Source organism: Dasypus novemcinctus, chromosome 18 (genome assembly GCF_030445035.2).
Source record: "Dasypus novemcinctus isolate mDasNov1 chromosome 18, mDasNov1.1.hap2, whole genome shotgun sequence".
In the NCBI taxonomy this organism is placed as follows: domain Eukaryota; kingdom Metazoa; phylum Chordata; class Mammalia; order Cingulata; family Dasypodidae; genus Dasypus; species Dasypus novemcinctus.
In genome coordinates this window covers 7,829,806-7,843,554 of record NC_080690.1, presented here as the reverse complement: position 1 = coordinate 7,843,554, position 13,749 = coordinate 7,829,806, and the positions used below count along the sequence as shown (strand labels likewise).

General features: G+C 49.2%; 1 protein-coding gene across 1 annotated transcript in view; it reads left to right on the top strand.

Moving 5' to 3' along the window:
* The window catches only part of BCO1 (beta-carotene oxygenase 1), a 34,841-nt gene that overhangs the window by 7,076 nt on the left and 14,016 nt on the right, over positions 1-13,749 (top strand). Inside the window, exons 3-6 of the mRNA XM_004449491.3 lie at positions 5,552-5,681; positions 7,681-7,828; positions 9,020-9,167; positions 11,529-11,752. Coding sequence (XP_004449548.1) covers positions 5,552-5,681; positions 7,681-7,828; positions 9,020-9,167; positions 11,529-11,752 — 650 coding nt within the window. The remainder of the gene's footprint in view (positions 1-5,551; positions 5,682-7,680; positions 7,829-9,019; positions 9,168-11,528; positions 11,753-13,749) is intronic.

Below are 13,749 nucleotides of genomic sequence, written 5' to 3'. Positions count from 1 at the left end.
AGTGCTCATGTTAAAGCCGTGTGGGAGGTATTCATGTCCCCTCTTTGTGGATGAGGAAAAGGAAACTTTAGGGGGGTTGAGTGACAGTCAATGTCATTTCACTGGTGCTGGGACTTGAGCTTGTGTTCTCCCCCTAACATGCATATATTCCAACTACCCAAGGAATGGCAGATGGTTGAAGGGACCCCATTTACAAGCTGGATTTGAGGGGCACCCTCACAGCTCAGATCACCAGGACAAGAGAAGCTTGGGGCGAGGGGGGCAAATTGTCCAAATGTCTGTCTTAGGGAGGAAGCATACTGTGATCCACTAAGACCCTTGAAGGCTAAACACGCAAGGGATGGAAGTCATCCACTTTGGTTTACTTTTTTTGTTTTGTTTTGTTTTTTTAATTTCTCTCCCCTTGCCCCCACCCCGCCCCAGTTGCTGTTCTCTGTGTCCATTTTGCTGCGTGTTCTTTTTGTCCACTTCTGTTGTTGTCAGTGGCATGGGAATCCGTGTTTCTTTTTGTTGTGTCATTTTGCTGCGTCAACTCTCCACAGTTCAAACCCCGGGGCTCCTTGACCCGTGTGGAGCTGGCCCACGCGCAGTGCTGATGTGTGCAAGGAGTGTCGTGCCACGCAGGGGTGTTCCTGCATAGGGGAGCCCCATGCACAAGGAGTGCGCCCCATAAGGAGAGTCGCCCAGTGTGAAAGAAAGTGCAGCCTGCCCAGGAATGGCACTGCACACACGGAGAACTGACGCAGCAGGATGATGCAACAAAAAGAAACACAGATTCCCGTGCTGCTGACAACAACAGAAGTGAACAAAGAAAAGCATGCAGCAAAGAGACACACAGAACAGACAACCGGTTCATTGCAGGGGGTGGGGGGTGGGGGTGGGGGAGAGAAATAAATAAATGAATCTTTTTTAAAAAAAAAAGGGACTTCTTTGGCAGAAGCCAGAAGTTAATGCTTTCCAAAGGTAATAATAAAGGTTTAAACTGAGGCAGGACAGAGGCTGGCAAGAAGGCTGACTGGGGAGCAGCAGGCCTGGGATCTAGTCCCAGCCCCCCTAACGTGTGGAGTGACCCTCGGTGAGCCTGTTCGCTCCCCAAGCAACCTCAGCTTTCCAACCTTTAAAAGAGAAGACAATAAGGTAGTGCCCAAAAGAGGACACAGGATCCAACCAGGAGCCCCAAATGGCCAAAGCAGGAACAAGTTGAACAACAAAGTAACTAACGATAGTATTGGGTCACAAACCATGGAATAAAATAAATAATCCATAGGTCCCTAATGACATAAATAATTCAATAATTCAGTAAATAAATAGATGGGGCGAGGGAACAGCTGGTCCTTACAGAAGAATTCCAATGAATACAGGTAGAAGGAATGAGGAAAATGGAAAATCATCCTGGAAATCATCCTAGAACGCCACAGTAATAATTGCTGTATGCAGGACCCACCAATGGAGGCAAAAAATTAGTGGGCAAAAGCTTGAGAAGAAACAGGATATTAGCCTAGTTTCAAAGCATCTCCTCCAAGATACCTATCAGTTAAAAAGGGACAAATAGTCACTTTGCAGTGGAGAAACCCAAAGGACACTACCTTCTCGAAGTGCTCAAAGTTACATCATCCGTAAGACACACCCATGCACACGACCCCCAGTGTGGTGGAGGAGCCCTTACTGCTCGTCAAAAGTGCCAGTGTCATGGCAGACTGAGGACCTGTCACGGCTGGAGGAGACCAGGGTGGAATCTGGCATCAGACCCTGGAACAGCAACTACAAAAAAGGACGTTCGGGAAAAAGCGAAAGCCGGAAATTCAAATTAGTTCTGTAGTTTACTTACTAGTATAATACTAATATTATACTATTTTCCAACATTGCTAATTGTCCTAGGGTTAGGTGAGTTGTAATAAACCAGGTGGAGAAATTATACTTAATGGCCAACCAATAAGAAAAAATAAGAGTCCTTACTTTGGGGTAAGGACTCAAAGTGAAAAGGCAGAAAAATGCCTTGTGTGGCCTTCAGCAGTTACTGATTGCTAGTTGATGCCTTTTTAAAAATACCAAAGATTTGAATGAAGGAGGCAGGATGGAGAAGGGGAAGTTGGGTGAAGGCTATATAGGAGCATTCTTTCCTGTAGGTCTAAAATAATTTTAAAATAGAAAGTTTTTTTACAAGCAGGCATAGGGAGCAGATGTGGCTCAAGCAGTTGGGCACCTGCCTCCCACATGGGAGGTCCTGGGTTCAGTTACCGGTGCCTCCTAAAGAAGATAAGCAAGACAGCGAGCTGATGCAAAGGGCTGGTGCAGCGAGCTGAAGACAAGCTGTAGCAACAAGATGATGCAACAAGGAGACCCAACAAGGAGACCCAACGAGAGACACCAACAAGCAGGGAGTGAATGTGGCTCAAGCAATTGGGTGCCTCCCTCTCACATGGGAGGTCTCAGGTTTAGTTCCTGGTGTCTCCTTTTTTTTTTAAAGATTTATTTTTTATTTATTTCTCTCCCCTCCCCCCCCAGTTGTCTGCTCTCTGTGTCCATTTGCTGTGTCTTCTTCTGTGACTGCTTCTATCCTTATCAGCAGCATTGGGAATCTGTGTTTCTTTTTTTGTTGTTGTTGCGTCATCTTGCTGTGTCAGCTCTTCTTGTGTGCAGTGCCATTCCTGGGCAGGCTGCACTTTCTCTTGCGCTGGGCGGCTCTCCCTACGGGGTGCACTCCTTGCACGTGGGGCTCCCCTATGCAGGGACACCCCTGCGTGGCACAGCACCCCTTGCACGCATCAGCATTGTGCGTGGGCCAGCTCCACACGGGTCAAGGGAAGAAGACAAGCAGACACAGAGAGCACACAACGAACAGAGAGCAGACGCGAGGGCAAACAACAAGGGGAGGGAGGGTACAGATAAATAAATCTTTTTTTAAAAAGTAGCCATAGAGATTAGCGATCCCTGGTCTCTCTCAGCTGTGACGTTTGATAGGCCCAGCAAGTGTCCCACGAGAATTCAAACACACAAATCGCAAGGACCAGAGCCACTGCAATTTGGAGCAAAAAGAGAGCTTAAGAATTTCGCCTTTGCTAAGTGTCTTTTTCCCCAATGTAATTTCAAAGAAGCCTTTTGGAAAGTGTGCTCTTTTGTTAGATAAAGGCCTTCCCTCCTCACCACCCAAACCAAGCATGACCGGTTTCTGGGAGCTCCAAGGCAGCAGCATGTCTGTTTAGCGACTCCCTCGGAAGGAATGTGGCTAGTTGGGCCCCCACCAGCGGTGTGTGTGCCTGTGGGGGGGGGGGGAGGTGGCTCCTTCCTTAATCTCAACCTCAAAGTTGAGTGTCAGCCTTGAGCAATTCCAGAGACACATTTTCCCGTGGCCCCGGGAGGGAGCGCTGCACCCCGTGGCTGGTTGTTGACAGGAAATGGACCCCTCGTTGACCAGCCGGCTGGGTTGCATGTTTACATTTCAAGTGAACAGAACTCGGCATTTCTGACAAAGTACCCGCGGGGCCAAAGCCCCTTGAAAAATGCCTTGTGGGTGGGGTCCCTCAGGTGTGACCCGAAAGGACAGGCCGGCTGGCCTTAAAACAGGTGTCTGCTTCTGGGTCTCACGTCTGAGGCCCACCCCATGTGGTCCCGCCGGCCCCCAGGGAAGCTTTCCTGTTGCCAGGATTTTGTGGGACAATCCAGGATTATAGCAGCTGTGAGTTTCCAAGTGCAAAAACTATGAGGGGAGGACTTTGTGCCCTCCGGGATGCAAATGAGGAAACTGAGGCTGAAAGAGGTGGAGGGCCTGCAAAGCATGGCTTCCAAGCCCAGAGCCTTGGACCACATGGGGATGCTGACCCCCTTGGGATCTGGGCCCTTGCGTGCCCTGCTCACCATGTCATCCCCACTTCTGTCCCATCAGAGATGCTAATAACTACTTGACTGTGGCAGTGAATAGAGGATGGGGTATTTCTCTGATCACTTGCATATCCCCCCTGCACTGGAGCAGAATGTCAGCGCGCCCTGGGCCCAACGCCTCTGCACGCTGTGGTGGTACCCGCCCTGGAAGCACACCTTATACTACCACTAAGAAAGCATTCTCTAGAAAACATGAACGTGGTGTCATTTGCTGATTAGCAGCAAAATAAAACCAAATTAAAAACAGCTCTCAGAGGTCTCGGTTGCCTCCCGAATGCAGAGCAAGAGCCTTGGGCACTTACTGCCCTGCAGGAGCCAGTCTGACCCAGGTCCCCCAGCCAGTGCCTCCTTCCCGCTGCCCCCAAACCCCTGCCTGATGTGCCAGCCCTGCCTGACTCTGTTCTTGCAGGAAGTGCTCTGCTCTTCCCACCTCTGGGCCTTTGCTCACCCAGCGCCTGGGAAAGGTGACTGGAAGCCCCTCCCCTCACCCCCTCCCCCTCCGCCATCCACTGTGGGAGGAGCCTCCTCACCCCCGAAGGGGTATCTCCACAGCCGCTTCCTCCCTTAAGCCTCCCCCATCCCCCTCCTGGATGGGCAGGCTCACTCCCTCTCTTGCTCTGCTGTCTTTCTGTCTTTTCCTTCTCTCACCACACCCTTGTATCTTACAAAACAGTGAGGTAACAAATGTGTGTTGTTTTAAGCCACGAAAGGTTCTAAGAATTTGGTTTTTTGGGTTTTTTCTTCTAAGAGTTATTTTATTTATTTATTTACTTCTCCCCATCCCCTCGTCGTTTGCACTTGCTGTGTGCGGTGACTTTCGGCGGCACCGGGAACTGAACCCAGGGCCTCTGATGTGGGAGGGAGGGACCTAATCACTTGAGCCACCTCCCTTCCCTGTTTTGTCGTGTCTCTAGTTGTTTTTCTTCTTGTGTCTCTTGTTGCGTCATCTTGTTGTGTCAGTTTGCTGTAACTGCCCGTCGTTCCAGCTCGCTGTCTTCTTTAGGAGGCACTGGGAAGTGAACCCCGGACCTCCCATGTGGTAGGCAGGAGCTCAGTCACCTGAGCCACAGATGCTTTCTGGGAACCATCTGGTATAGTTTAGGTTGGTCTTGACGGGCTGTTCAAGAGACCGAACATTGCCTTTATGGATGAGTCGGGCTCGCTCCAATGTCTAGAGGAATCAGACATTAAGCACATCCCGACAGCCTCCCTGCCAAATGTTCACCAAATTGGGTGTTAGGCCACCCGCTGGTTGCAGCAGATATCAAATGTCACTCGGAGGATGAAATGGTCAGATGGGGCCTGGGGTAATCCAGCCCAAGACTGTGACCTCCTGGACCAGTCCTCCGCATCTGGACTTCTCCTGGAGGGCTACCACTGTGGCAGAGCAGACGGCCGGCGCCTCTCGGCTGGGTCGTGCTGGGCAAGGGGTGGGACATTCCTGGGCCTCCTAGCTAAGGCTGGGACCACTAACTTCGTGATGAGCCTCGAGTTAGAAAACGGGTTGGAACGCACACCACGAACACTAGTTGTGTCGGGCACAAATATTAAAGGGGAGTGTCTTAGGGAACATACTACCCCACGTGCCCAGAAAGTCCCTGGAAAGGCTGAAATCAACTTCGAAGCCCTGCGGAGGTGTCCACCTGAGATACCACTGCTTCTTGTCTTGCAGGTGAAGTCTATTACAGGAGCAAATACCTGCGAAGTGACACCTACAATGCCAACATCGAGGCAAACAGGATCGTGGTGTCAGAGTTTGGAACCATGGCCTATCCGGACCCCTGCAAAAACATCTTTTCTAAGTACCTGCCCTTTTTTTAATCTGCTTGTGGTTTTCAATATTCCTGATGGCCTGAACAACTAGCATTGGCTCCTCTGACAATTCTCTTCTGATTAAAAATTTCACGATTGGTCTTTGGCCGTGTGTGCTGCGCAATTCTTCATGACCAATAGCAAGCGAGGTGAAGAGCGCTTGACAGATTATTAGATGCTTGCCCGCATAGCTGGTGAGAGGACAATTTGGAATTATGTATTGAAATTATAAAGACACATTCCCTTTGGCCTAGAGATATATTCATTTGTGTCTGAACTGACGAATGTACAGTTATTCATGGCCGCATTTTTTCTAATACCAAGAAACTGGAAACAAACCAAATGTCCATCAACAGGGGACTGGTTAAATAAATAATAGTAAAACTATGCAAGAGATGTGACACAGAAATAAACAGGAATGATGATGTTCTCTCTGTCTTTGTGGAAAGACTTCCAAAATATATTAAGCGATTTAAAAAAAGGGATGTGGCAGAATGAGCGTGTAATATGCTATATTTTATGTTTAGAAGGAGGAGGAAATCTAGATTGATTTTTACTTTTTTATATGTAAAGAAACTCTGGAAGGATCTGTAAGGGAGGTGGGAAATAGGCAAATGGGGGACAAGGATGGGGGACATGTTTTGCTGCACACCTTTGAAAGCATCTGTGTTGTGATGTACGTGGATGTATTACATATTCAACAGTTAAACTGTTGGCCAGAGGGTCAGGCCAGCCTTCAGTATTTCCTTCCTGAAACTCTTAGACACAGAAGTGAGTTACAAAGTGCCTTAGGGTAGGCTGGTCTGGAGACAGAAGATTGCTTCTCCTTCTGCAAAACTGGGATAACCCCCCCAGTTCCAGCAGCCAGTGCTAGGGCTGGTACAGAGCAGGCACTGAACTCACATCTGCAGTTGGGATGGAGGAGGGAAAAGAAGAGGGAGGGAAGGAAGGAATTTAAAACCACCATCTGTGAGGCATCCCTTGCTGTTGCACCATTGGGCATCAGGGGATGCGCTAACCAATACATGAATCCAATCTTTGACAACTTTACCACCATTCCCTCCTCCGATTTTCCTTTTTTTCCTGCTTTAAGTGCGCCTTCTGATCAAACTAATCATGAGTTTTGTTTTGTTTTTTTTGTACCCCCCTTGCAGCTTTTTGCTTGCTGTCTATTCTCTGTGTCCATTCACTGTGTGTTCTTCTATGTCTGTATTTATTTATTTTATTTCCCCTCCCCCCATGCAGCTTGCTTGCTGTCTGCTCTCTGGTCCATTCGCTGCATTCTTCTGCGTTTTCGCTTGTCTCCCTTTTTGTTGCGTCACCTTGCTGAGTCGGCTCTCTTCAGCACTTGCAGGCCAGTGGCACTCGGCAGCGTGCGGGCGAGCCTGCCTTCACAGGGAGGCCCTGAGACGCGAGCCCAGGGCCTCCCATATGGTAGATGGGAGGCCAACTGGTTAAGCAACAGCCACTTCCCTAATCATGAGTTTTTAACTCATGATTCCTTTGTTTTTCAATTTTTTAAAACTAATGTCCTAAACAGATTTGAGGTAATCAGTTTGGACTCACATTCTTGATAAAAGCTGTGATGAGCAGTTTTGTTAGTTTTTGTGGGCCATCGTGGTTACATGTATAATTTCTGTAGCACTTCTTGAAATACTTCAGAGCAACCTGCCAGCTCCTCCTGGCTCTGGGTATTGAAGACTTTCGAGTTTTTGAACGCTGGGTGGGGTTGGGGGGCTGGGGTGGTTCATTGGCTGCCATGTTGCTCCAGCCAACTCACTTCTCTGCTGACTCAACATAGTGGTATTTTCGGTAAACTTGATATCTGAGTTCTCAGGATTCCTCAAATGACCCATGGGGACCTAGTACTTTTCCACCCTTAGTTGAAGTAAAGTGTTTTTAGTGGTAGGATAAATAAAGGCATCTAGGGCAGAACTTTCCAGCATATGAACATGGCCATTGACTCTGTCGATTTGCTTTTCTCCCCAGAGCTTTCTCCTACTTGTCCCACACCATCCCAGACTTCACAGACAACTGCCTGATTAACATCATGAAGTGCGGAGAAGACTTCTATGCCACCACAGAGACCAACTACATCAGGAAAATCAACCCACAGACTCTGGAAACCCTGGAGAAAGTAACAGCAAATCCACAATCAGCCTCAGTTCCTGACTCAAGAATGGGGTGCCCTGGGGGGGCCCTGCTTGGTGTGCTGGGGCTCACTGGAGGAGACCTCTTCTAATTCCATTGGATCCTGGGCTTCTTCTCACACATCATTTAGCCCTAGGTTCTAAGCTCCTTTAGGGCAGGGGGACTATGTTGTTTTCATCTTTGTGGTCATCTTTGTAGGAGCTCCATGGGAGTTTCAATCACCGAGGGTGCTGGATGCCCATGATTCTCAGCAGCCCTTCCTTTTATTGACCTGAAGAGGGAGGCATTAGGCAGAAAGCAAGGGCACAAAAACAAATGCCCAAGCAAATACCTTTCCTGGGAAAAATCAAGTCAACATTTTCATTAAAATCAATAGACCCACTTTCAATTTTCTCCAGCTGGCTGTTCAGAGCCCTTCACGATGCAGTTTAACGATCTGTTAAAGAGAATGCTTTTCTTAGCTGTGAAATTATGTCCAGCTTCCTTTAAGCTAGTTGGCATGGATCCGACCCATGTACATTTTCCCAGAGTTACAGAGAATAGATATTGGGAGAGAATGGAGAGCTCACAGGAGTCTTGGCTGGAGCTGGTGTTATTTATTCTAGGGGAGGAAAGTGGGTCGCCCCATAGTTCTATGGTTCTGGCCTCTTGGGAACGGGTTTCATTATTCAGCTTATTAGCCGAATTTCGTATTTGCCAAATGTTTTTATAACTCCTCCATTCCCAGAATAATCCTAGGAGAGAGGTCTGGAGATTTGTGCCTCTGTGGAATTCAAAAGGGGAAGATTTAAGTGACTTAACCTGAATGACACAGAACAGCAGCCAAGATGAGCTCCAAGGCTACCTCTTGGCTCGGGTCATGGTTTTGCACTTTCTGTGGCAAGGCACCCTGTCTCCAGGACTGAAAACACCCAGCAGGGCCAGGCGGCAGGACAAATGCCACCCCAAACACCACCAGCTCACTAACTCTCCTGCAATCCTCTCATTGAAGGAAGCCTCTGGTGAGGTTATGTCAGTTCCCAAGTGTGAACGTACCCTTCAAGGTGAATTCTGTTTTATTTTCATGTCAGGAGACATGCAAAATAACTATAATCTCTCTGAACCTCTAATAAATCAGGTTTTCCCAGGATTTCACCTTCCCTCCTTTTTAAAACTAGATGGCTGTCATATTTTGCAGGTTGATTATCGTAAACATGTGGCCGTAAATATAGCAACAGCACATCCTCACTATGACGCCGCTGGAAACGTTCTCAACATGGGCACATCCATTATGGACAAGGGGAAGACCAAATATGTGCTATTTAAGGTCCCTGCTACATTACCAGGTAGGAGCTGACCCAATGTTTGTCATTCTGGGAAATATAATAAAGCACAAATGGCCAAGGATGACGCTTTCTGAAGAGTTCTGAACCTGTTAATGACACAAGATTCAATTTGACACTTTCCCCCATTATTTAGATGACTGTAAACACAGTTATTTTTCTACTAGGAAAACGAGGAGTTGCTGGGCTTCATTTGGGGGGCAGATGAAAGAAGGGAATCCCTTTCTTCTTCTAACTTCATTTTCTTTAGGCTACAGTTTCTTTAATTCATTAACGTATCCATCCATCCATTCATCCATCCATCCACCCATCCATCAGTTTATCCTATTCTAACCTCCTTTTGGTTCTAATGCAATAATTCATTAATTCATTAATTTATCCATCCATCCATCCATCATCCATCTTCTAGCCAGCCAGCCATTCATTAATTTATTTTTTTAGTCTCCTGACAAACTTTTGTATGCCTGGGTCATGCTACCCACTTTCATCCCCAGCCCCTGAGTCCAGCTTCACAGAGTCATGCAGACAGCTCCACCCTGCTGGGAACCACTCCAGATCCCCACCCTGTTCTCCAGGCCTCCTGGACCTTCTCCATCTAGAGCCCGGATCCTGGAGCAAAGCCCAGGCTGATTGTATTTGCACATTCGTGAGGGGGAGGAGGGCAAGGCACCTAGTCCATGGGTTTTCAGGACCCTCCCAGGGCAACCGAGCAGGACACAGGAGACACAGTACAAAACTATGTGTGGTCTTGACCTGACCTGGCTTCGGAAAACTGGTTTCCATCTGTGATCCCTGCTGCCCGTCCCCGACCCCCAGTCCTGTAGAACTTCCTGAGCAAATTACCGGGTTCTGCTGGGAGAAAAGAGCTCCCAAAGTCAGAAGGTACAAGGAGTATAACTGGCAGATACTAAAATAATTCTTATTAAAAGGAACTCCCATTCGTTAAGCCAATAAAGGAAATATCGTGTTTAGCTCAGAACCCTAGAATGTCAGACCAGGGGCTCATTGAGGCATTTGAGTTTGCCACCTCATATCACAGAGGAAGACTGTGTCCCTGGGGGGCCAGGTGACATGCCGATGGTCACACAGCCTGTGGGAGTCACCACCTTCCAAGCAACTGTCCTCGGAGCACCTGGTCTGTTGGTTGCTTCAGTGGGGTTCACGCTCATGATCCAGACTGGGGTGCTTTTCATTGCAGTTTGCGTTGGGCTCGATTTGTTTTGTAAAGCAAAAAAACTACCCCGCGGAAACCCACAGCATCCCTCCCACCAGCCAGCTGTTTACCGGTGCCCAGGTGGCCACAGGAAAGGTGGGGACGCTTGCAGATAACTTGTTATAAACAAGCCCCAGGCCAGCGGTGACTCAGGCTGGTATAGGAATGAGCAAAAGGAGCAGGCACTGAGTACTCCCCGTGTTTCAAGCACTGGCAGAGAGGTTGAGCTTCTACATTATTTCATTTTGCTATCTATATATATGGGCGTTATAATCCCCCATAAAGAGGAGGAAGCCAAGGCTAAGGGGAATGTGTCTCCTTGGCTTATCCCCATGACCTTGGCCATAATGATAGATCATCCCACTAAGCCTCAGTTTCCCATCTGTGAAATGGGCATTGTAAAGCCTACGTTGACTGTCCTTTGGAAATGGTCAATGCTAAGAGAAATTCATGGAAAACCTGTGAGGGATATGACAAACAGGTCCCAGCTGAATCCTGGGTAGCTCACCTATCACCTGGGAGCTTGAGAGATGTGCAGAATCTCAGGCCCCATCCCAGTGTTCCCAGTCACACTCCTCATCTGAGCGTGATCCCCAGGTGACAGGGGCCAGCAAACGTTTTTTGTACAGGGCCGGATAGTAAATTCTTTTGGCTTTGCAGACCCTATGGCCTCTCGAGCACCCACTCAACTCTGTTCCTATTGCTTGGTTACAAAAACAGCTATAGACAGTTCCTAAATCAATGGGCATGGCTATGTTCCAATAAAACTTTATTTATTTAAAAAAAAAAAAAGAAAGCTTTATTTACAAAAACAAGGGGAGGGCCAGATTTGGATCCTGGGCCATAGTTTGCAGGCCCCTGGTCTAGAGGCCTAAGACTCTGTGGCCAGAGGTTTTCAGATTGTGGAACCAGGTCCCCCCTGCTGGGGGGTGGGGGTAGAGTAGGAGGGGCCAGGGCAGTGCTGGGCGAAAGGTGTCTGAGCCTCTGTGTTCTCCATCAGCCACAGCAGCTCCCCTTTCACCTGGCTTGCTTACTGGCTCTTATTCAAAGTTCCTCTCAGCCCTGAGGTCGGTTTGAGAGGCCCACCTGTAGGTGGGGGCTGTTGTCTCAGGGGCAGTCCTGCACTCTTCTCAAGGATTGCTTTTCTCCAGAGCACAAGAAGGCGGGCAAGAACCCGCTGAAGCACACAGAGGTGCTGTCCTCCATCCCCTCCCGCTCCCTCCTTTCCCCGAGCTACCACCACAGCTTCGGAGTCACCGAGAACTACATCGTGTTCCTCGAGCAGCCTTTCAAGATGGATATTCTCAAGATGGCGACTGCGTACATCCGGGGAGCCAGCTGGGCTTCCTGCTTGGCTTTCCACAAGGAGGACAAGGTGAGGCCTGGCCAGGACGTCTAGCCCAGGTACAACCAGAGGATGCCCAGAGGGAGAGATGAGCATGCGGGGGGGTTGTTGGGGTGGGTTTCGGGATCAACACCTGCAGAAGGGGAGGCATCGGCCAAGGCCCCAGAGACAGCTGAAGCTGGAATGGGCCCTCAGAGTTGTCTTGAGTTGGGGCAAAGGGACTGGGCCTCTGTATTTCCCAGGGAAAGGGTGCATCCTCAGGCAAGGTGGCTCTCACCAGCCCAGCCAGTCTCCTCACAGCAGCCGCCTGCCGTTCCCAAGCCCTTTTCCAGCATCTCTGCCACCACCGTGGAACATCTAGTGGGAGCAAGGACCACCGGCCAGACATCACAGCGACAGGCCGTGCCACTAGTTCAGATACACCTGAGAGCTCAGTTTTCATTGCATTTCATTTTATGTTTTGCTGTTATTTTATTTTTTTTAAGAAAACATCAGGTAGATTCTCAGTGTTATCTACTCAAACAGTATGTGAGTGTAACAGAAGTCCCTCTTGCCACTCCAGAGAAAGCCATTGCTATAGTGTCATTCCGATGCCTTTTTTAATGTGTTCACAGACACTTTTTTTGGACATCTATAAGAATTTACCCCATTTGTGGCTGGCCCCCCTCAGGGAGGAGAAGCAGGCGTTTGAGGGAACCCTGGGGTTAGGTCAGGGCCCTCCTCTGCTCAGAACTTTCCAGAGATTTCCCGTCTTCCTCAGAATAAAATCCAGAGGTGGGGAGTGGGTGTAGCTCAGTGGTTGAGCGCCTGCTTCCCATGTCCTGAGGTCCCTCGGTTTGATCCCTGGTACCTTCTAAAAAAATAATAATAAATAAAATAACATAGATAAAAAAAAAAACAACCAAAGTTCTCACCACAGCCCTCAAGTTCCTACATGTCCACATCCCCCTTGGCCTCCCCAGCTCGTTCCACTCTTCCAGTGATACCTACCCCTGGCCTTTGCATTCCTCATCCACTCTGGAATGCTCTTCCCCCAGTTGGCTTTCTCCTTGGGTTTCTGGGTTTCCCTTCCAACCCCCTGATCAACCCTCTCCACAATAGGACCCCTGGGCTTTTCTACCCCCATCCTGCTTCGTTCTGCTCTGGAGCTCATCAAGCTCTGACTCACCCAGTCTATATTTTGTTGGTTGTTATTGGCCATACTAGAACATAAACTCCATGAAAGCAGACATTTGGCTTGTTTTGTCTCTCCAGTTTCCAAAGAAGTGTCTGACGCATAGTAGGGCCTGAAGGGTGCATGTGCAGGTGCCAAGGGAGGGCTGGACCAGCTGAGGTTGAGTCTGCTCTGCAGCCATTGCTCCAGCAACCTCTGTGGAGCAACGCCTGGGGCCCTGGGGATTTCCCCCGCCTGTGGAAAGTCCCACAGAAAGAAGAGTGAGAGCCCCTGAGGGCATGGCAGGGAGCCCTGGGAAGGGCTTTAGAACGCACTGGAAGAGAACTTTCTGAAAAGTCCATGTGGGTGACCCAGGGATTGAGGCCTCGGAGAAGAAAAGGTTAAAATAATCACCCCTCGGGTGACCTCCCCTAACAGACACCCCACTCCCACCCCGTATCAAAGCCTTCTCCTCTCTACCCCTCTTAAAATCCAAACGTTGATTCTAGGGAAAGGGGGAAAGAGGCAAGCAAGTCGGGGAGGAGGGGGCAAGAACAGCCTGGAGGGGCCCTCCGCGTTAGAAAGAGGAAGGTTAGGCTGGAGCTGCCAAAAGGAAAAAAGAAAAATGCCCCCACCCCCTTTGGGCAGCAGATACAGCTGGTGACCCAGGGGGATCCCGGCCCCTGACACCCAGAGAGGTAGGTGCCTCAGAGCCCCAAGGAGCTGAAACCCCGGGGGCTCGTGAGCATAGCCCCAGGCCAGTCCCCTGCAGCCCTCCAGGGCAGGTGCGCTTGGCATCGCTATGCCAGGCAAGTCTTGGCAGACTCGGGAGCCCAGACGAGCCGAGGTGGTTTTGGGGATTTAAGTCTAGCCT